This window comes from Lycorma delicatula, chromosome 1, assembly GCF_047948215.1.
Source record: "Lycorma delicatula isolate Av1 chromosome 1, ASM4794821v1, whole genome shotgun sequence".
NCBI lineage: Eukaryota > Metazoa > Arthropoda > Insecta > Hemiptera > Fulgoridae > Lycorma > Lycorma delicatula.
In genome coordinates, this window is record NC_134455.1 from 216,828,247 (window position 1) to 216,852,513 (window position 24,267).

General features: G+C 30.7%; 1 protein-coding gene across 1 annotated transcript in view; it reads right to left on the reverse strand.

The window, feature by feature from the left end:
* The window catches only part of LOC142328577 (uncharacterized), a 157,239-nt gene that overhangs the window by 30,965 nt on the left and 102,007 nt on the right, over positions 1-24,267 (reverse strand). Inside the window, exon 7 of the mRNA XM_075372345.1 lies at positions 22,678-22,777. Within this exon, the coding sequence (XP_075228460.1) occupies positions 22,678-22,777 (100 nt within the window). The remainder of the gene's footprint in view (positions 1-22,677; positions 22,778-24,267) is intronic.

Consider the following 24,267-nt stretch of genomic DNA (forward strand, 5'->3'; position numbering starts at 1 on the left):
CTGATCAGCGCGTTATGTTACGTAATACGAGAGGGCAACCACCTGTCCCGACTTAATTCAGTTATTTAATTACTCGTATCGGTTATTTTCAGCCGATGTAGTTTTTATACGCTTTCTGTAAACAATTCATACTTTAATGAATATGCTAATCGGTATGTAACTAATAAACCAGCTACCTTTAATGGATAGCGTGAATTTTATCGTTAGCAGGATATAGTTTTCAGTTGTATGAGTCATCCTCAGGTTAATTAGTGACTTATCGAAATGGGAGACGGAAACACTCTTTTATTTAAACATTAAAATGTTTAATGAACGACACGAAATACTGTTTTAATTAATTTGTAAAAAAAATTGTCTGTATGCAATACGTAAAAAGTTCAATAATTTATATGCGGTACAAGTTTTTTAACAATTTGGTAAGGTTTTCCTCAAAAAATAAATTTATTAGAAAAACGAAAAATATCATGTACGAGCGAGAACAACAAAAAGAATTATCATAAATTATCTACTCTCTTAAATTATTGAAAAAAAAAACAAATTTACCGATTATAGTTAAGATAAATAAATCAAATTTGTATGAGTGTCTAAGCGTATTTGCATAATTTCTCGGCCAGGACGTAAATAATTTGTTCTATGCAAATTAAACTTGGTCCCTCTTTTTTGTAGCCAACTATTAAATCCGAATAAATTATAGGAAAAAAATAGTTTTTTATTTCTTAATTATTTGTTTTCTAATAAAATAAAACGCACGTTCAATTTTTCAATGGGGTTTTACCTTCATATTTTTTAAGAAAATATAAAAGGCTACATCTAAAAAAATGAATCCAGTTTTAACAATCGGTTAAAAAATTAATGTGAAAGGAACGATTTCCGTTCTTATCAGTTTCAATATAAAAAAAAGTAAATAAATAAGATAATTATTTTGAACGAGTTATTATGAAGATAAAAATGTGAAAGTATCAATACTTTTAATCTTGCAGTGGAATACTCCTGCAATTAAATAAGTTATTTTTTAATTTGATCCATTGCTTTTTTTTATTTTGTTTTGTTATTTAAAAACTAATTTATTATACGAACGAATAAAGATAATTATTATTTTCACAACTATTGACGTATTTCTAATTACCCCTAATAAATTCTAATTACCCCTATTATTGAAGTTGTTTAGTAGGGTTGAATAAAAGTAGCACTAGATTCAGGTGAATCATACAAAGGCAATTTATTAAAAAATCTATTATAATTAAAGGCATCTATTATAAAGGCAATTTAAAGTAAAAGTAGATTTTTTTATATGCCAGAATATTGGTTATAAAATTTTAATAGATAATTACATTATGCATGTGTGTGTTAGATGTATATAATGTAATTATGTATGCACAAATATATATATATATATATAAAATGTTAAATATTATACAATAACTACGCGTACATACGCTAAAATACGTTTCCTAAGTAGGATGATGGAAATGCAGTAAGAAAGGGTCAGTTAGTAGGCTACAAAGCCGATAAGTTTAGTGCAACGTAGGAATGACGGATTATACGAACAAGATGGTTTTAAAAATTATAGAAACGTTTTAAATTAGAAAAATCTATATCCTTTTTTACATAGATGTTTGAAATTCATTGTTAAGAAGCGCACTGCACTAAAAAATAATCGATAAAAAAATGTCGTTTTCTAGTCAGTAATTAAATCCGAAAAACGTTCGATAAAATAAAATAATATCTTAGGAAATTCTTTACTATTGTCTCCTAATAGTATCTTTTTTGTTTCAGCGGCAGGATATAAAAATGTAACTGCACAATAAAGTAAGTAATATATTTCTTAATGAATTTGAGAACAGTAAATTTATTTTTCGAGAGTATTCGGGTACATTTTCTTAAAGTCTGTAAGAAGTCAAGTCTGAGTAATCGCTAACATAAATGTTAATGAAAAAAATTAATCTGAATAAAAAAAAAATGCTGATTAATAGACTTACATTTTATTTTAAACATCTTAGATTAACATTATAAAAAATTCTCCAGTAGAGCTAGTTTACAAGTCGTATATTCAAAAAAATCCAATTTCTATCACGGAAGGAGAATTTAATTTACTTTTATGGGAAAAGATCCTTGAAGTTTTAAATATCTTGAATAAGAATCTAATTTAATCTAATGAGAAATGAAAACTCAACGAGATTATTCGGGAGTTGAACTCGGAACTATCATATTACCTTTTATCTCTGATAACTGAACAATCGATACAGAGCTGTTTAACTTTCACAGTGATTAAGTATTTTATTCTTACACCAAATTTTTGTTTTGTTTCGGATATTAAAGTACGTATTATTGAAATATTTGGTATTTGATAATACGGATGCCTCGAGCGATTCGACGTCATATCTAAAGAAAGTTCATGGAAATTATTTCAGAAATGTTTTTAAAGGTAAAAAATACTAGCCCTTCCTTGAATTTTAAAAAACTTCATTTCTTTAAAAGGAGAACGATTGAAACTAGAGGTAATATTCTGTACTACCTGTGGATTTTCGTCTTCACTATCAAGAGTTTTTATGTTCAAGTCAAAACAGACTGTGTTACTCAATTTCTATTTTGCTGAAATATATCCATAAATCCTGATAATTTGAATCGTTTATTGCATCAAAATATATTTTATTTGTAGATATGTTTTAATTCAATAAAAAGATAAACCGCTAAAAAAATAAAGCTTAATCATAATTATCTACGAGCAATATATAATTTTCATTTAGTTATTAGTTGCATTTTATGCTATTCCGTACATATTAATATATTAGCCGGCCAGATGAATTAAATTACTTTGTACATTACTTTAAGAACAAACAAATTCCTTTCATAAAAAAAATCCTTTAATGATGTAATAATTATTAATAATACGTTTTACTCGTAATATAAACAAACACTACAATTTATATAATGTTGTAGATAAATTACGAATTAAAATTATTTTAACTTTATTTATCATATCGATTACTTTTTCAAGCGACGATAAAGTTCATCTTAAAATAAATTAATCTAATGAAATTCTGTAAACTTTTACGATGCGTTAGATGAGATAATCCAGAGTAGACTTTCAAGTCAGGATCTGGGACACAGGACTAGTTTTTCCAGTATTCTTATGCGTCGCAGGATTTAACTTTCACTGTCTCCCAAGGACATCAGCAGGGTTAACTTCTTTGTTTTTTCCAACAAAATTATCCTGATTATGTTAACTATATGGATATATATGGAAGTTTAATTATTGAACTCGTGTATTTTTTAATAACTTTTTTCAGCGGGTTAATGAACCAGAAATCAATATGAACAAATTTTTATCAAGTAAATATAATTCATTAAAAATACCCTGTAAAATTTAATTGTAAATCTGCGGAAGAAACTTGCAAAAATTTCCATAGAAGTTTAAAAATTATTTATAATTACGTAGGAATTGATCGTAAAAATATGTATACTTATCTTAAAAACTTCATTAATTATACACCGAAAACGTTCGATAGTTAACTTCAAAATTTTTATGATATTACTTCAAATTAACATTTTTGTGAACTGATCTACTGTGATACCTACGAACAGTTAAATTGTGTGAACTTTATTTCCAAATAGTGTCAGTGTTAATAACATTTGTTCTTTGACCGCGATCACGTGTCATGTCTACGTATTTATATTTTTAAAACCCACGGGCTGGTCTAGAGGTTAACTCGTCGTCGTAAATCAGTTGTTTAACAGCTATTTTTCGAAGTTGAAGGTCTGAGGTTCAAATCATTTTTTTTTTGTTTAACCTCCGGATCCGCAGTCAAGCGATTCTTTCCGCAGATGATGAGGGAGTGTTTTGTAGCGTGTGTGAAAAAGCCATGCCTGACCGGGATTCGAACTCAGGACCTCCGGGTGAAAGGCCGAGACGCTACCACTCGCGCCACGGAGGCCGGCATGAGGTTCAAATCCTAGAAAACATTACTTGCTTTTATACGGATTTGAGTATTAGATAGTGGATGGGTGTAATTTGGTGGTTTGGGGTTCAATTAACCACTACCGTCTCAGGACTGGTCGACTTGAATGTACAACAAGACTACACCTCATTTACATGTCATAATACCATCCTCATCTCATTGGGCCGTGGGAAGTTGCTATTTTAAAAATATTCAAAAAAATAATTTTTGATATGATTTATTTCCTTTGATATGGTTCATTTTTCCTGAAATTGAAAAATTTTCACAAATGAGCTTTTTTATTTATTATTATTATATTTGTAAATTATCCATACTTTTTTAAAACTGAAATAATTACTTTCGAAACTTTTAGCTACCTGTTTTTTTGTCGGTACTATTTATTAACAACATTATTATTTAAAAGTGTTTTGTTGAACTACCTTCGGAAAAACAAAAGATATAATTTTTAAAACGTATCACACATACAGGATTACAAGCGTAATGAGATTTATTTGAATCCAAAATATATTTATGAGATAAAAAGAGAAAAGGTCACAAATAAAACTACTGGAAAAGTTTAAAAATTTAATACCTCTAATTTCATACTAACTCATCAGTTAGATGAGTCGCCCAGCTTCATACAGAACAATAAATCTGACCTTCTTATGGGATTTTAAACACTGTATCTTTACAAGTATAAATGAATAAAAATAAATAAAATAAAAACACTTAGTACAGTATTAACATTGTATTAACTGTAAAACACATAGTATTAACTTACATTAATATTCAAACATATGTCTGCGAAACTTTATTACAAGTATAGTACTGACCAAACAAACATTTTGCATGAAATGCAATTTGTACTAAGATAAAATAAACTTTTTAACCTGGTAAGTACATAATAAAATTAAAAGATTATTTTTAAACTAATAACGTTACATTAATTTAAAATTAACCAGGGGCTGAGAGGTAGCGTCCTCTGCCTTTAGTGTGAAAGGTTCTGGGTTCGAACACTGGCCAAACATGGCATCTTTCGTACGTTAAAAATCTCCATTTCATATTACCATGTACAAACTTCGAGCTTATGTAGTGAATTAAAAAAAAGTGTTTATAAACGCAGTAAATAATATTAAAAAAATTAAATATATATATTAAACCAACAAAATAATAATATGGTGATATATATATTACAAAATAAATCACAATTCAGAAGGTAATAAAGACAATTATTTAAGTGTATATTTACGCAAAACGTAATTCGATAATTCAGTACTCGTATAATATAATTCAGTATACGTATTCGATAATTCAGGTTTTTAGTTATATTTTGAACGTTTTAATTGATATTATTTAAAATGTACAGGAGTCATCGACCGGAGTTTTTTCCTGACAATCATGATGTTCACTTTTCAGCCAGCTCCTATGGTGAAATGTTGTCACTTGAAGAGCGAATAATCCAAGGAGAATTCGTCTAATGATGAGATATCCTTTCAAAAGATCAGATGTGTTAGCGTACATGAATACGTGCGCTTGCACGTATCACATCGTATTCAGAAAATTTAAGTTAGGTTAACAGTAATTAAAAGGAAACGTTTCTTAAGTTTTCACTGTGTCGGGAATGCGGCAGACGTTTAGCGCTAGTCTTTCCGTTAGGGGTTGATAGTTTGAAGGCCCGGTGAAAAACGGTTGCATTTTAATATTAAAGGCTCATCAATACCACTATTCTGTTATCGGATTGTAATTAACAATATATCTTTTTGGCGATCCACGGAGCTAATGAGCGCAATGGATCGATTTATTACACGAAGAAGGAACGCAGCTAGCGTATAGGTGCCGAATCAAGAAAACTGCACTATGTATGTCTCAAGATTTCCCCTCGCACGAATCAATCGATGAATTTAGTTTTCTTTCAGTTATTTTGAAGAAAAAGCAGTGAAATAAAATCGCTAATAAAAATACCAATCACTAATAAAATTATTATTGACCGATAATAAAATAAGATCACTTATGAAGGGAATCGTTCAAGCGCTTTTTAACTCACGGGTTGTAATGTAATGAGAGTAGAGTAGTTAGTTTGATGATATAGCTAAAGAATAATAGACCTTATTTAACTTTCGATTGAGAAATAGTAAAATACCGAACATAGCTTCATGAACTATAAAGATCGTTTTTGTTTGCGTCTTCGATATTTTACTCTATTGCGACGAAAGATATGGGTGTGTTCTGAGACTAAGATACACGCCTCCAAAACAAGCGATAGAAAGGCGTTCCTCCTATTGTTGTTGCCGTTTAGCAGATGCGTAGGGAGTCAAAAATGCATTCTTATGCAACGTTTTAATTCGTTACGTGAGTTATTGCGATAATTTCTCTCATCATTAGCATCAACATACTCGCCTTAAATACGATATATATCGAATACGGAAAAGGAAAGTATATAAATTGTAATTTCTGTCGAAATATATATATATAATAAAGAGAATAAATCACGATTCGAATATGAATAAGGTTGCATCGAGTAAATAAAATAAAAAAGTTAAATCTTTATCATGTTTATTCTGATCTATTCGAATAATTATTGATAGCTGAAACGAAACACTTATAATTTATGTTCTTAAAATGGATGTGTTGTATAACACCTCACATTAGATTACATTTTACAAAGATGATGGTATTATATCAGTAATCAGTCCTAAATAATGAGCTTATTTGGAGGTAAACATAATTTTTTAATGGTTATTGTATGAAATAACCAATAAAAAATTAACCAAAACACACGAGGATTTAAATAAACTTTATCGACTTCACATTCCACTATTTTTGCTGTCTTAGGATACATTAAATTTGTTATTTAAATTAAAAGGACTAATTTATCAAGTTTATTATTAATGCATGATTAGGCGTTTTAATCGTAGATAAAATATTACTTTAAATCCGATGTTTCAGCAGAATTTTTTTTTCAATCGTTAACTTTTCAGTCTTTAAGATTTTTTGCTCGGTATAAAGTAAAAATTAAAAAAAAAATATTGCATACCGGAATAATAAATTTGTTGTATACTACATTAAAAATTAAAATACCTTAAAAGATTTTTCTACCTTATTCTTGATTTTATTATTTCGAGTTCGAGTTAAACCATCGTGTGTGAAAGCATTATAACACTAAAATACTATGATTTTTAAGAATCGTGATATAAAGTGAATCGGAAGTATCATTAATTTTGTTAAAAGTAAAAGTAACCTGTACTGACTTTGCCGTAACGATCTGTAACTTCTAGTTCCGGTATTAGTCATCTATACGCCTACTTACATAAATTATTCAACTTGTAGTTAAAAATACCAGCTATTAACGAAGTGAACCTTTCCAGAGAAGCTAGTTCTGAAGAATCGAGATATCATTCCTATATAATCGATAATATAGATTTTATGTGCCTATATGTCATATACGAGTAGATAAGACTATAAATTTGAGCATTTAGGATTTTTAATCGTCTTTGATCTGATAATTTTTATATTTAGAAAGTAATTTTTATTTAAGAATTCGACTATTTTATCGTAATAGGGAAGTTTACATTTTAAAGATTTTATTTCATTTTATGCTACACCGGCTGTAATGGTAGAATTTTTTAAAGTAATCATCCACGTAATATTACTGTAGGGTCGTTGAGGAGAAATACCATAAAACATTGCTTCGAACCAAATAAGAAAGATAAAAAGATAGAGAATTTTTGTATTCCATTAATTATTTACGTAGTCATTACTAGTTGATGTATCTACTCCGAAGTCACTTCAGACATCTTCAAAGAGATTTTTATTGAGTTAAAGAGTGTCTCAGTTTCGTATCAAAGGAGTTTTGCTTCTGGTAAGTTTTCTAAAACCTCAGAATTTAAAAAGTATTTCATTAACGCAGGGAGTATACTGTAATTCATTAGATATTGTTGAACTGGATAGATACTTATAGTTCTGCTCTAAGCCGTGGGAATCTTAATAGAGAACCCTCACTCTCACTTTAGAACCCTCACTTTTACAGTCACTGAAAGTAAGATGCGTCGTAAATTTCACTTCAGCGTGTTCAGAGCGATTTTAATGTAGCTTTGTAAATCGCTAACTTAAAAGAGCTCAACAGAATTTGAACACCTTACCGACAGGCAGCATGATATTATTGCTTTAGTTTAACCTCCAACAATTGCTTCTTTAAGGCTTGTTCCGATCTTGTCGTCGGGTTAAGATAACGTTCTTTGTTGTTTTGTGGGTGAGGTTGATCGAAGAGAATTGTAAGATGATAAATTTGACTACATAAGATGAATTTCTTTCGTAACGGTTGTTAACGTATAACTTATAAAAGCTACTTTGAAATCGTGCTATCTTCATTACAAAATTATTAGTAAAAATATGATTGGCGAAATTTAGGTAAAACATTAACGAAAAAATTTAAGGGGAATGATTTTTAATAAGCAGTCCTAACGTTTTCGTAAGACTTATATCTTAATATAAGCTGATTTTTCTGCCGATTTTTCATCCAGAAATTTAAATAATAAACTAAACATTCTATATAATTTGGTATTGCCCGTTATTATGAAATAAATAAGAAGGTAAATGAATCTTGTATACACTGAAAATTAACAATTTATTTACTGCAACAGATAATTTGTAAATGTAGATGCATTTTGTAACAGATGTATACTTGGGATCAAAAAGTAAGATTCTTATGATTTTTCATATCATTTTATATAGTGAGTTTCTTGCGTTATTGTAGAATAATATGACTAGCGCTATGGTTTTGTTGCCGATCAAGTTATGCGTTAACGACGTACCATCGTATGTTAAGATGCTACAATGAAGTTTATACGTGTTTTTTTTTCGCTGAAAAAAGGACGACAGAATGAAATATTTCACAGAGTGAAATACAGACCGACAGAGTGGTATTTAAAATATCACAGTAATTCTCCTTAGGGAGTAACTCTCCTTAGGGAGAGTTAGATAAAAAATTCGAATTAGACTGAGAGAGGATTGTTACTGAATCATAAAAGAATAATGATGATGTGTGCAGAAAAGGTTTAGGGTTGGAATGAAATCAAGCACAGTAAGTTGAAGAGAAACTAAACGCTGTAAGAAATAATAAAAAAACTCAAATCACAAAAACTCTTTCAACTCGAGAAAGGATTTAAATACGTATAACGATTTCAACAATCGGTTCCGTCTTAAAGATTATTAAATTACAATTAGTTACAGACCTATTAAATCTAGGCAGAAAAACAAGGAATAAAAATATTTACGCAGATAATCTGGGAAAAAGAAAATGAATGCAAATATCAGTACTGAAAAAGGTATCAAAAAATATTCTTTTAAAAAAATGTTCTTGTATTAAATAGTACATGTTAAATTGCTTCAGCTATCTCACTGTTGTATTATGACGTGAAAAACTACTAGAAATTGTGTCAGATGTTTGAACCGAATTAAAACAAAAAATGATAGAGTTTAAAGAAACATCTTATTTAATTTTCTTTATATGGAAAGGTTACTGAACTATTATTTCTTCAGCTTAAATAATAAAAACAAGAAAGAATCCGAGTTGAAATGCACTATCATTCCACTTTCCCCATCGTCTTTATGTTAGAATTATACTGAATTACTTGTTATAATTAAATGATGACTTTTTCAGTAACAAACAATTCAGTATAAGGACATCATGTACATAATTCTATAATTTTTTTTGCAAAATTTTCGTGTGAGAAATAAATATGGTGAAAAAAAGTTTGCTTAATCAAATGTATAAGTATAAATTATTAAAATACTTTTAATTATTAAAAGTATTAAAGTATTTAATAGTTAAATTAAAGAATTTAATTAAACGGATTTAATTATTATTTGGAGTATGTAAAACAAATTGTTGGGGATGTAGGATGTAGAGGGTATACTGAAATGAAACGACTAGCACTAGATAGGGAATCTTGGAGAGCTGCATCAAACCAGTCAAATGACTGAAGACAAAAAAAAAAAAAAAAAAAAAAATTATTATTTATCATTACTTTTATTAAAATACTTTTTAAAATAAAGCCGACATAAAAAACACTAATCGAGTAGAAAAATAATTTTTCAATTCTTTAAATTTCGGTTGGAGTCAGCGTCAAATTAAAAACTAAAAATACCAATTTATTTACATAATTAAACGTTATTTAAATTAAAAGATTATTTTAGGTAAAACTACAGAACAAACGCCACTCGTAAAAAAACAATTTCAGGATAGAAAAACCACTTCTTTATAGAAATAATAAACGGAAAGCGGTTAATTAAATATTACTTAACTTGAGTTAAGCTGTCTGGAGTGCAGGAGTATCCCAAGTAATACTTTTTATCCCAAGTAATTTTCTGGAAACTTCTTGGGAAAATGCTTTTAGTACCAGAACAACGGAAAATTATGTACTACTACAATTCTCTGCTAAATACTGATGGCGAAAAAAATCCTATATATTTTAATCTTTCATCTGGCCATGTCATTTTACGTTAAAAAAAACTTTTCCTCAGTTCCAGAATAAATTTATTACGGGACCACCATCGCTTCAGTTCAAGTAGTAAATCTTATATATATTATATATAGCCGATATATATATATTATATATAGCCGATATATATATAGCCGATATATATATTATATATATATAGCCGGTGGAATTAAGAACCTTCTGCTATTGTACAATTCGGCTTTAAAGAACGTTAATTAATTGTTACTATTCAACAACATTGTTTTATTTTATTTGCATGTTACTGTTGCGCCTAAACATATGTAATTTATGTATAAAAAAGAAAATAATTTATGCAGATGAAAATACATGTTACCGTATATGAGGTACGTACATTAAAATTACCTTCAAATTTTTTAAAAATTGCAGGTAACTGTGTTTCGTAAAAAATGTCGTGAAATTTCACGCGCGCGCATAAACACACAAAACACTCACACAAGTACAAACATACACATTTAAAAACTTTATTCCAAAAATTTAATATTTACAGTGAAGAAGTACAAAATTTCTTTTAACTATCGAGTGGTTGAAAACCCCCGAAAATGGATAATTCTACATTATCCTGATTGCAGACAAATTTCACTCTAAATACGAATAGATTCGGTTTTAATTGACAAATATGTTTAAAATAATTTGGGATGTATCTTGTTCTTGACACCAAGGATCTCACAGAAAGTTTTTTTTTCTTATTAAAAGCCCTTTATAATATCAGTTTCATCGATTTTCATCCAAAACACTAATCATTTGTAGACGAAATATAAAATTAATTTCTGATATCGGAATAGTCTAAGATATTTTTTTATTTCGTTTTAACGCGTAAGAAATTTTAAACATTTGTGTTATTACAAAATAAAAAAAATTAAAATTAAAGAAATTAAGAAAGTAAACTTTTTCTGAAATTTTTTTTAATAATTTATTTTTACTGTGACTTTTTTTTAGATATTAATAATAGTTAGTATGTAAAACATTATGTTTAATTTATTCAGCTAATGAACAAGTTCGGCAAGTATAGCTGACCTCATAATATTTAAATCGACCAAATAAAAGTAAGAGAAAGCTTTAATTTTAAACATAGCTTAATTGTGATTGACAGCTGAAAGTTGCACTTAATCTTTGATTTACTGATAGAAAAAAATTACAGTATTGTCTAATATTATTTGAAATACAGTTACACCATACGTGATTTAAATTCAAGTCCATGTTCCTAAAGAGCTATCGCAAACGTCTTCGTTAATTTGTTAACGATAAAAGAATAATGTTAATCGTAAAAAAAATTAAAATAAATAGAACAAAAAATGAATGTTTCATCGGTTATTGTCCGTCAGGTTACGAAAATAAACATTAATTTCTTACTCGAGTATCACTGTTTGAATGGAACCTGCTTTAGTTTTCACGCGATGTTCAATAATATTACGTAAATATAATTGTTATTTCAGTTTTGCACTCATTTCTTGGTGTGTTGAGAGCTTACAATCTAGTTATCAGAAGAAGAAAATATCTAGTCAGTGGATATATACTTTTTTTGTACGAATATATTTATTTTTATTTGCGTATTAATGAAAGCTATTTCTGTTATAAGTACTTAATTCTCTTTCTGAGTAGTTTTTTTAGATCCGATGACTAGAACATTTTTTAGAGTACTTGTGTGTACATATATATATATATATATATATATATATATATATATATATATGTGTATGTATATATATTTTTTCCTAATGTGTATGTTGCAATGTGTTCAATTAGTGAAAAATAAGCAATCCCCCACGGCCCAATGAAGTGAGGATGATATGTATAACATGCCAATGTGGTGTAATCGTATACAGGCTCAGGCCGACCGTTCCTGAAACATGTAGTTAACTGAACCCAAACACCCAAAGTATATACCGGTATCCACTGTCTAGTATTCAAATCAGTATAAGATCAACCAACGTTTACTAGGATTTGAACCTCAGAACCTTCGACTTCCAATATCAGCTGTTAAACAACGGATTGACGATGACGAGTTAACCACTAGACCAGCCCGGCGGGCTAGTGTGTATATATGTATATGGGTTACCTAATGGCTAGCTTAGTAATGGTACGCTTACTTTCTTTCAGATTCCTGATAAGAATATGTTTAGGAAAATGTACAATAGAAAAAACGTACACTTATGTAATGTATATAAAAACGAAAGCAACTATTGTATTTTACTTATTATATTGAACAAAATGTTTTAAATCCCCCCTTCCCTTTAAGAAGAAAGACAATAAAAAATATTAATTTGTTCATAAAAATTAAAAAGCGTACATTAAATATGAAGTTAATCTCTATATCGTTCACATGACGATGCTGTCTTTGGATGATATTTTGTTTACTCCCTACACTTTAGCAACATTGCTCTAGTTTTAATAAAACATCTATCAAAAGAACCATTTCTAACAAAATGTGCGCGTGGCATTGTTCATTATGATAGTTTTTTTTAATTAAGCGGGCACGTATAAAGAATATGGTGGAAAATGTTAGTGCATATGTGATTGTAATTTTCGACCATATTCTGAGTGAGTGTTTGTCTAATGAAAAAAATCAGCAACAATATCAACTGACATCAGTGTGAAAACAACATCTGATGCTGCTGTTTCACTGTGAGAGAACGGTCACAAAGATAATCGATAACTTTTTAAAGTAAGTTTTTTAAAAACTTTTATTATATAGTTTAGTTCAGTTTCTCGCTACAAAGTTTAAATTTCTAATTAATAATACCGCCGGGCCGTTACGGTCAAGAACATAGCACATTAAAAGGAGAGAACGTAGGCCTACTAATTTTTCATATTCAAAAATCAAAATGTTTGAAACTGAAAGTGGGTTACAAATAAAAGTGTTTTAAAATAGGATTTTGTTGTATTGTGTATAAATAAATACATAAATAATCGTATATAATTGTTACATTACAGGATTCCAATGCTGATAATACGCATTGAAAATAATTACCGTTTAAAATATAATATTTTCACAGAATTTCTAAACTCGTTAAAGTTTTAAATTATCTTAATAATTAACATGAAAATTAACACGGAGAGTCAATCAAATATGAAATTAAAATTTAATTACCGAAAATTCTGAGAGATAATTTTGAAATCGGTTCTGATAAAAGGTAAAAAAAAAAAAAATTTAAACGTCCTACTGTTTCTAGGAGTTTTAATGTTTCAAGTGTTTTTTTAATTTAAAAATAACATAAAACCAACATTACAGTAAACCTTACAAAATTTTCAATACACCAGTCCAAAAATTAAATAAGTTATTTTTGTTATAAAGAAGTGGAAGAGTGAGAAGCATATGATTTTTTATAGCGAGATTCTCTAACTTGTGCTCGAGACTCCTAAAAATTTTCGTTTTATAAGAAGAATATTTTAAAGCCCTTTTTAAAGATTTTACTCATAACAAACAGATTAATACGATTAACAAACAGATTAGTACGATACTAAATTTTTTTAAATAAATATTTTTTCTTATTTAAAATTAATATAATTTGGATCAATTTGATGCTTCTTTTGTTCAGTATCAAGTTTGAAATATTTATGTAACGGATTCCTAATTTTTCAATTTAAATTGGCTATTAGTATAATTATTCTATTTCAAGTACCTGCATCCATTTAGTTGGATACTTTATACTTTGTTTACTTCAGAACAAACGAAAACGATGGATGTCAAGGTACACTACATCTTAAGACTTTTCTGTCAAGAAATCTTTCTAATATACTACTCATCTCCTAATTGTTTACTTTAGAGGATATATTTGTAATCGGTGATTACAAAATAGTTGCTGTTTTGCATTATTCAGGCTACAAGTATTCGTAATTTAATTATGTACCTATTCGTACTAATTTTCACTTCTAATGCTGATTTATTGAATATCCTGTGATATATATATATATATATATATATATATATATAAAAAAAACAATTTATTTTGCTTGATTGCCTTTGTTGAGACTTTAATGACTATTTCCAATAAAAATATAATCACAGTAAAAAACAACACTAGGAGAACATTTCACAAGTTATGTGAAATTAGCATGAAAGAAATTTTCTTCTGAATTTATAATCTTACAATATTTAAAACTCTTAATTACAAAGAAAAGTTAAGAAAAATTAATATAACAGATGCTTAATAATTGCGAAGCTTCTAGAAAAATGTCTGGGTAGAGATCTTGTCATCAGAAATCATTGGTTTTCCTTTTTTCTCTTCTTTTATAATAAATATAATTTATTTACTCTTTCAAATAGATGTGTTGAGTTAATCGTAATTTAATAATGGTCGAAATATCGCTCGGCTTTTCCAGAGTCTTTGATATTTTTACAATTTTTTTATGTTCTATTTGCTGTAAATTATTACGATGATCCATAAGTATATATTTAAAATCCAACATAAATATATAGTTAGTTACCACAAAAATCCAGAAAACATTTACTCCTACTTAAAAAAAATCGTTTCCTCATTTACGAACTAACGAGCAGTTAAATTACATTTTTAATGATTATTAAAAATAATAAATGAATAGCTTCCGATCTAAAAGAGTTTATTTTTCTAAAGGATCATTCAGAGCTAACATCACCAATTTCTTCAATGGAGTTTCAGGTAGCAATGTTGTTAACGGTATTAGTTTTAAAACGGTTAGGAAACTCCTTTAGTATTTAAACGGGAGCTAACCAGGAAATGTTAATGGCAACGTATAAAACGTACAATAGACCGGTTCTGGAATACGGAAGTGATGTGATAGTCACTGCCGGTTCCACAATTGTATATAAGATGAACCTTGTTCAGAACACTGCTCTGAGACTAAAAACCGGTGCTGCTAAATCCATCCCGGTGGCAGCTATGGAGGCTCAGACACAAATGGAGCCTCTTCATTTCCACTGTGAAAGAAGTGCACTGCGCTTCTGGGAAAAAGAGTGTATAAGAAACAGTGGGATAGTTACCAGCAAGAAACAAGCCGGCTCAAAACCCAAATTGCATCACTCACTGCATATAATAATCTATATGAGAAGTACATCCTGACAGCTGTAGATGTAACACCACTTTAAACCTATCAAGATTCTTTCGACCACCTGCCACAAGCGAAATATAACTTAAAATATCATCAACTGCCAATACACGCCTCTTATGAAGCGAAATTAAAACAAGCTGCGCTCCAAACCGTTCTTGAAAATTATCCGGAACAGGAATGGTTACATATTTGTACAAACGGATCAGCAATACCGGGTACAGGAAAAGAGCAGAAACCGCGTACTACTGCCGCCACTTCCAGGGGCATCTTGCAATCGGCGCTCCACAGAGCAATTATGTTGGAAAGATTGCCGCTATTCAAGCAGCCGCCACCCAACATGAAATCCTTTCCACATGGAAAGGATTTTCTTTGGTTTTCTTTGTAGATTCGCAGGCAGCCATTCGGAACTTGTCATGTAACACTATAACTGACTCCACAAGAACTTTGGGGTGCAGGAAGACCTTAAACGAACTGGGATGTCAAGGTAGGCAGTTGAAATTTCAATGGGATCCCAGTCATGGTAACATATGTGGTAATGAAATGGCTGAAAAGTCGGCAAAGCTGGGAATTTCTCTGCCTCAGTCATCCAGCACTCCTTCTCTTGACTCAGCCAAAGTGCAAATAAACTCTGCAGTCGATAAATGGATTAGCGAAAACCGCAAAGAATCAGCGGGAGGCAAGAAGTGGGAGAGCCTTGACATACATGGCCCTGTAAGCTATAGCCTCCCTCGAGCAGTCAGCGTTGCTGCAATTAGATTAAAAACCGGACATGACTGGCCTCGCACCTACATCGGATACGGGTTCTGACCTCTCCAGAAAGCCAACTCTGCGTCCACAAAACTGTGGATGCAGACCTTCTGGGGACCTGCAGAGCTCTGGACCACTCGCAGAGGGTTGATGAAGGCCCCGTTTAAACAGAAGCCCGTTTATACTGGTCAGCGCGTCACAAAATGGTTCAACAGCCAAGAGTGGGCGTTGGCTAGTAGGTAAGTAAGTATATAAACGTATTGGTAGAATATCTTGGTTTTTAAATCCTGTATTTAAAATAATTTTAAAGTGTTTCATCATACTATGCAAAATAGTTTGTAATGACACAATATTTTATCAAACAAATTGAGAGAAAAAATTATTTAAAACTCTCTTGTAAATATTTATTATATTTTCTTATAAATAATCGTAATTTGTTTCTAGTTTTAAAAAAGTGTACGTACTTTTTAGGTTAAGCTGGAAATAAATAAGCATTGTTCACTTAGTTACTTTCTTATATGAATGTTTATTAATCATAATATACTGTCTTAAATCGTATATATAAACCAAGCGGGAGAAAATACAATTTTCTTTTTTAAAGAAATAATCGCCGCTCATAAAAAAATTACTGTACCTGAGACTAGATTACTTTTGTGGAAATTAAATAAAATTTTATTACATAACGTGGCAAACCTTTTAACATACTAAGTTAAAGAATTTTAAACATTTCTTAATTTATCATTACGAGTGGTCAAAGATCAGTAGTTCTAGCTTTCTTGTAAAAGAAATCTTTTCTTGTTTGAAATCGTTTTCTATAGAATCTAATTCATTTACTGTAACCTTTCACTCCAGTTTGGAATTTAGTAACTGATTTCACCTGGAAATTTTAACATTATACGATAAAAGCTCTCCGAACTTCCAGCTGTAAAGTTATCGATCCACTACTTCTCTTATTCGCGTTTTTATAAATAATATAAAAAAATAAAATGAAATTCCTATTCTTAGATAACAATAACTACGAATTATCGACTGTGATTACTTTTAAAAGAAAACATAAGCATCATATAATTTGCGAGTGTAATACGTAACGAAGCTCTTCGGCCGTGTCTGTTAATAAAGGTTTTACTTCCGTCAACGGAATCATAAATTTGAGTAAATAAGACGGTAGAGAGTTAGTCTTCTAATTTATATTATTATTCCTGTAACTGTAGTCATCAGCGCCTAGGTAGTCATCATCATTAAGATTAGTAGGTTTTGTTTACCGACTAAATTTACTTTTCTTTAAATTAAAACCCGAGTAATGTAAACCCCAAATTGCAATCGTTAAAATCTTTGTTAAATTATTTGACACTTCTACTCGTATTTATACAATAAGTAAAAACATTTATTTTAACTTTAAATTTTACCAAACTATTTTTTTTTCTTTATAGATTTATTTTAATTTACACTTTCATATTAAGGCTATTGTTTATTTATTATTAATCAATCAGATTTAACTTAAAACTTACTTTAGTTATGCTATAATCTTTAAGATCGGGTTCTAAATTAACATTAGGATAAAAAAATTCTGCAAGTATAGACTAATATTGTTGGCAATCCTAAAATATACAAAATTTAAATTCTCTTTTTCAAGAAGTTTTATTCGGCACATTTCTGCTTAGTTTATAAAAAATGGAGTGATATCGTTAGTAATTTTTATTTCTTCAAATAGTAATTTAAAAATAACAGTTGTTTTTTCTGATAGTGGTGTATAAAATCCTGCTCTTGATTAATAATTATTTTCATTTTTTGAGTGTTTGTAAAGAATATAATTTATTTACAGACGATTATGTTTGGTTTGGATTATTAATATTAATCTTGATTAGTTATTAGGATTCTACTTTCTATTTAGCTAGTGGGTTACATCCATAATTTTTCAAAACATAAACATAAATCAGCTGTCATCAGATCGATTTGACATCAATGAAATTACAATTGGTGGAACTAACTCGTCTTCTGGTAGAAAGCATGAATCTTTAACAATTTCGCATAGGGGCCCTAGGAAGTTATCCCGGCGTAGACTCATTCGAGACAATATTGTTAGCAAGCCGAATGACTCAGATAGCGAAGGTACCTTGACGACTTAAATTCTCAATCAGGATTTCCATCATGGCAAACGATTCCGGTGCTGCGTAAGCCGAGAACGACGCAGAATACCAGTGAGGTTGCAAGCAACTTACCTTTGTCGAACAGATATGAGGACTTATGGACGGAAAAAACTAAAGTTGAAACACAATAGGCGCGGTATAAACAACTTCGATTGTCCTCTATGGAATCACTGATGTGTTGCTTCTCTAAGAAAGTTGCTTCTAAGTCGTGTGTTCTCTAAGACAGTCGTGTCTAAAAGCGACTAATAAAAATTGTCAGTAATAAACCATTACGAGTGATGTCGTAAAGCGCAGACATTACAAAAAAAAAATAATAAAGTTGGTCCATGAGCACAAGATAATCAGATCCGTTTACGTGAAAGGACAAAATTGCTTTTCTCTTTCGAGTACTACTGAGAAATCTCCACTATTCAATCCTGATTGACGTCATCAAGAATGGAATTGAAGAACTAGGACATAGGTTACAAAGTGTAACAAACGCCCATCGTCACGCCACAAAAGAGCCGTTGTCTACATCTTTCGTGAACCGTTGTCTAAATTCATGAGAACAACGAGATATTCAATGTATGAGTCATCGCAAACTGTGGCGTCACATTCGAGACACCCAGAAGAGCTCCGGGTCAAGTCCAATAATTCAGATATCGACAATACGGACATACAAAGAATAACTATCTGCGACATACAATGAATAACTTTTTACACAGGGCTGTTCTAGAAAAGACCGAAATACTCCTGTTTGCGCCATTCAGATCATCCGGCAAATTATAAAGATTATAGGAGATTTACAAGGAGATCCTAGAGAGAAAGCAAAGGCAGAAAATGCTACGCTTCAAGGGAAATTAGTTAGTCCGTACGAGCCTAGGGATAAACAACCGACTTTATTTAATCTGAGCAACGCCAATTTCCTTTTTTTAGGCCGAGGGAGATCTAAGGATCAAGCATCCAATCAGATAATAATGTTGGATCTTATGCCGCAGTTGTGGGATGGAAAGCCAGTGAGGATCCCGAGGGCAGATTACAGAAATTGACCTGAAACATAGAGTTTTTAGTAGAACAATTTTGAAGACTGATACTTAGCAAGATGATAGCTAAAATTTATTAATAGCCAAGTTTCTTAAATATCTACTTGGAACATTAATGATCTTTCTGTTCGCAGACAAGAATTAGAGTCGTTTATCTTCACAGAATCGTTAGATATTGTCTTACTTCTCGAAACTCAGTTCTCCGATCGAAACTATCTTCGTCTTAGGGGTTAATCTATATATAAGACTAAGCATTCGGACGGTAGAACGCATGGGGGCACTGGACTGCTTATAAAAAATACGATAAGGCACCATCATTTACCGAACTTCTGGAGTAATCATATCCAAGCAACCTCACTTGAAATTTTAGACTTGGCTAGGGGTTTTCAAACTGTCGGCGGTCTACTATCCTCTTAGGCATACGATCTCGAGTCAATTATTCTCTGAGTTTTTTTTGTAACACTGGGTCCACATTTCATTGCGGGTGGGAACTCAAATGCTAAACATGTTCATTGGGGATCACGACTTATAACAACCCGAGATAAAACTTTAAGGGGCTGTATTGTGCAGCTCGATGTGATATCTGCATTACAACCAACATATTGACCATCGGATCTGTAACGGACCTACTAGCCTTTTATGTGACTTCCGGCATCATCTATGTATACTTCTGTGAGGATTAGCTACGACTCAACGTCTGATCATTCGCCAGTCCTACTCACTATAAGAACGGTGGTATTTAGGAAGCTGAAAGCCCCGATTCTAGACAATATCAGGACAGAGATTACGCACGGGAGGTAATGAACCTAATTTTGACAAAGAGGCGTCTTAGGAGGAGATGACAATGTTACAGGAAACCAGAGGCTAGACTGTCTTTAAACAGGGCTAGTTGGAGGTTAAAATGAGTAGCTAAAGTCTTTTAACGAGAAGACATTTAAAAATTATCTCAGTAAGCTATCAGCTTCAAAAAGGGACTAATCTTTGTAAAAGGCCACGAGGAAATTTCAATCACCATTGCCGCAATCCCCTCCACTTAAGAAATCAGATGGATCATGAGCTAGAAGTATCAGTGAAACCTGTTGGCTAGGCACGTGCGATCAGTCTTTCAACTACTTAACGTCCACAACACCAGTGAAGAGGATATTATGAACTTCTTTAGAAAGTCCAGTTCCGATAAGTCTTCCGATTAGACCCTTCTCATCTAGGGAGGAGCTAAAAGCGTTAAGAAGGAGCGAAACTCACATAAAGCAGATGCTTTACAAAACCAGGTGGCTTTATCTTGATTTACCGAAAAAAATGCTCTCTATGCTCCTATCTAAGGCCGTAATTTGTATGACTCAGCTATTTAATGTTATCCTTCAAACGAAGTGCTCTCTTACAGGCCAATAAGCTTATTACCTATTACGTCCAAGGTATTCGAAAGCTTACTCCTTCGGAGATTTTGGCCAGTTTTAGAACAGAAATAAGTTATTTCTGACCACCAGTTCGGTTTCCGCAGTAGTCAATCCATCATTGAACTGATGCATGGGATCATTCGTGCTGTCACCAAATGCTTAGAAGAGAAAACATTTTGTTCTGCTATCCTTTTAAAATTTTGTTCATTTTAGGTGTCCAGCAAGTGTTTGATAAGGTCTGGCTACCTGGTCTGCTATATAAACTAAAAACGAGTTTACCTCAACCGTTCTATCTGATATTTTGTAGATACTTGGACGATCGCTTTTGCCATATTAAATATAAAGGGGTGTTATCCGATTTCTTTGACCTAGGGTGTTCCCCAGGGCTCATTGTTGGGAGCCTATCCATTACTCCGTTCTCACTGTGGACATTCCGCTTACAGACAATACCACTGTTTCATAGTTTGCCGATGATACGGCGGTTTACAATCATGGCGGTCGATGATGATCCAACTCAAGCTTCAGCTAGGTTGCAATCGGGACTAAACCTTCTAGCTGAGGGTTGAGGAAATGGAATATACATTTGAATCAAGCGATGTCGACTCATATGACTTTCTCAATGAGAAGGAGTGACTGCCCAGGAATCCATTTATATGGGAGTTACATCCCGCGAGCTGAGAGTGTACGGTATTTAGGTATTCACTTAGATCGTCATTTAACATGTGGAAGGTTCATATGAAGGAAAAAAGGAAGCAGGTAGATATAAAATTTAGGGAGCAATTCTGTTTAATAGGTAGGAAATCGGAATTGTCCTTATCTAACCAACTACCAGATTGTTCATAAAACCGATTTAGACCTATGAAATCCAACTTTGTGGGACGACGGTAAGTACCAGCAATATTGAGATTATCAGTGATTCCAGAATAAATTAGCGAGATGTATAACGCAGGCGCCATGGTTCGTTCGGAACGCCGTAGTTCATGAGGGCTTAGAGTTACCGCATGCTCGGGAAGAAGTCAATCAATTGGCAACCAAGTACAAAATAAAGCTTAATGATCACCTGAACTTAATGACAATCTAGCTGTTAACCTCTTGGACAATGGCGAAGATGTTAGAAGGCTACATGTATTAGCAACCTATCGTGATAATAATTGGGAAGATGCTTCTATTCTTGAGTTGTGTATCATCTAAGTATTTAATTTAATGTTTATGATTGTTTATGTTTCTGTTGTCATTTGTTTTTATGTTAATTTTTATTTTACTTTGTGATTTTATTCGTATTACTGAACTTTTTATGGATTCTAGTACCTAGTTGTATAAACTTTTATCATTGCATGTGCTACCTTTGATTTACTTTGATATTTTTAGAATGTATTTAATTAAGGTGTTTAAAGGAAACTCCTTTACACTTCCTTATTATGATGAAATGTACTCATAGTTTCTACCTACAAAAGTGACTGTAAATATAATTTGAGATACAAAAGAAAAAAAAATCATTAATCCTTCCTGCGATTGACCAGAGGTATGTTTGATACTGTCTGTTTTTGAAAATTGGAGCTGCTCTTCTGGAAACGCAACGCAAAAAGCAATATTTGCTTAAAAATTATTATCGCACTCATTAAACGCTTCCGCACTAGAGTAAACAATAAAGATAAAACAACGCTTTCAACTGTAGGTTTTCTGTATTTATAATATAAAGAGAGTTTAATTTTATGCGTTTTATGATAATGCTTATTTAAGATTCACTTCAAAACATATAATTCTGAAAAACGGAAATACGTTATACGTATATACACCCTTATTAAGTACATTTTTCTATGAAATTAATTTTTGCTGGTAGATATGATGTAAATACTGTATATTCTACAGAAAGTTAAACTTACCGAGTTTTGCCACGAGTTGTATGACTATACTGTCACCAGCAATCGCCCACCGTACTTCGAATCCCAGTTCATCGTCCATAACTTCACAGTTCAACTTTGACTGAAAAATAAATTGAAATTAAAATTTTGACAAGATAAAACGAAGATTTAAAACAAAAAAAATGCTAATCCCATATTTCTTAAAACATCTGAAATCAATGATAAATCGTCTTTTATTCTGAATGCATTTATTTAAATCCGTGAACAAAATTCAGCAATGGAATCTTGTTAAAAATATATGTAGATATCAAGAGAAAAACTGATTTTAAACCATCATATGGTAAATATATTTGGTAGCTCCGGCTTACTATACTGAATAAAATATTAAAAACTTCATTTTGCTTAATAATTTTATGATAATCAACCATAAAATAATTACTGATAATTCATTCGTATAACAACATTCACTATAACGATATACTTTTTTTTTTAAGTGGTTACATAAAATTCTACAGTAATATGTATACATACATATTTTTTCTTTTAGTAATATATATTCCGTTATATTTTGCAGCTCAGTTAACGTTTTACATGGTGGAGTATTCTCGATATTTCTAACTAATTTCTCTCAAATGATAGCTATGTTATGAGAAATTGAAGGAAAACCATTTTTTTCCATAACTCATTTTAACGATTAAAAGATTCTTCTATAGAATTTTATATAAAAAAAGGTTCTAAAATCTAATAATTACTCAGTGTAGATAATTACATTTTTTTAAGCATATGAAATAGAGTACGGCACTTATATTTATATTGTTAGCTAAAACAAATTTTAATTATTTTAAAGGTTTTAAATTTTATTTCAATAAAAAAAAGAATTAATTAAAATATATATTAATAATTTGATTTACGAGAAAAAATTTATTCTATTTTTTTTTTTTTTTAGCGCAATTATATTTAAATAAAAAATATTTAAGTTAGAAATTAATAAACAAATAAATAGTTAACTAATTCTCGTTATTATTGACTTTAAACCTACGGTTATTTTTATATTTTATTATGGTGTATCTTGTTTGCTTTCATATTGGTGTGTTTTTAAATAGTTTAAATTTTTTTTTGATTTATGATGAGCAAAACAAAAAAACAATAAGGACTATGTATGCAAATTATATAATAAAGACTTACATGTATTATCACGTTAATCATGTAATGTATCTATCACTAGTAGTACAACCTACTTGTTTATTAGCCTAATGATCGATAGATTATATGTAAAAACTTTAAAAGATTTGCATTGAAAAATAGCCGGTCACGAAGTTCACGCGGTGCTAATTTATTGATTTATGTATGGAAAGATTGCATCATGTAAAAGTTTATCGGAGACGTGGGATTATTAGGAAAAAAGTAAACGTAAAAAAAGTTAAATTAATAGGTTTATAAACTTATAAAGTTGAAGAAACACCGACACATTGTTTTATTAAGATTCCAGAAAGAAGATGATCGAAAAGGCTGGCGACTCGATGCTTGTAGGATATCACAAAAGTAATAGAAAAAAGAAGATATAAATTTATGAGAAGAAAATCCTTTTTGAGAACATAAAAATACTGAGAG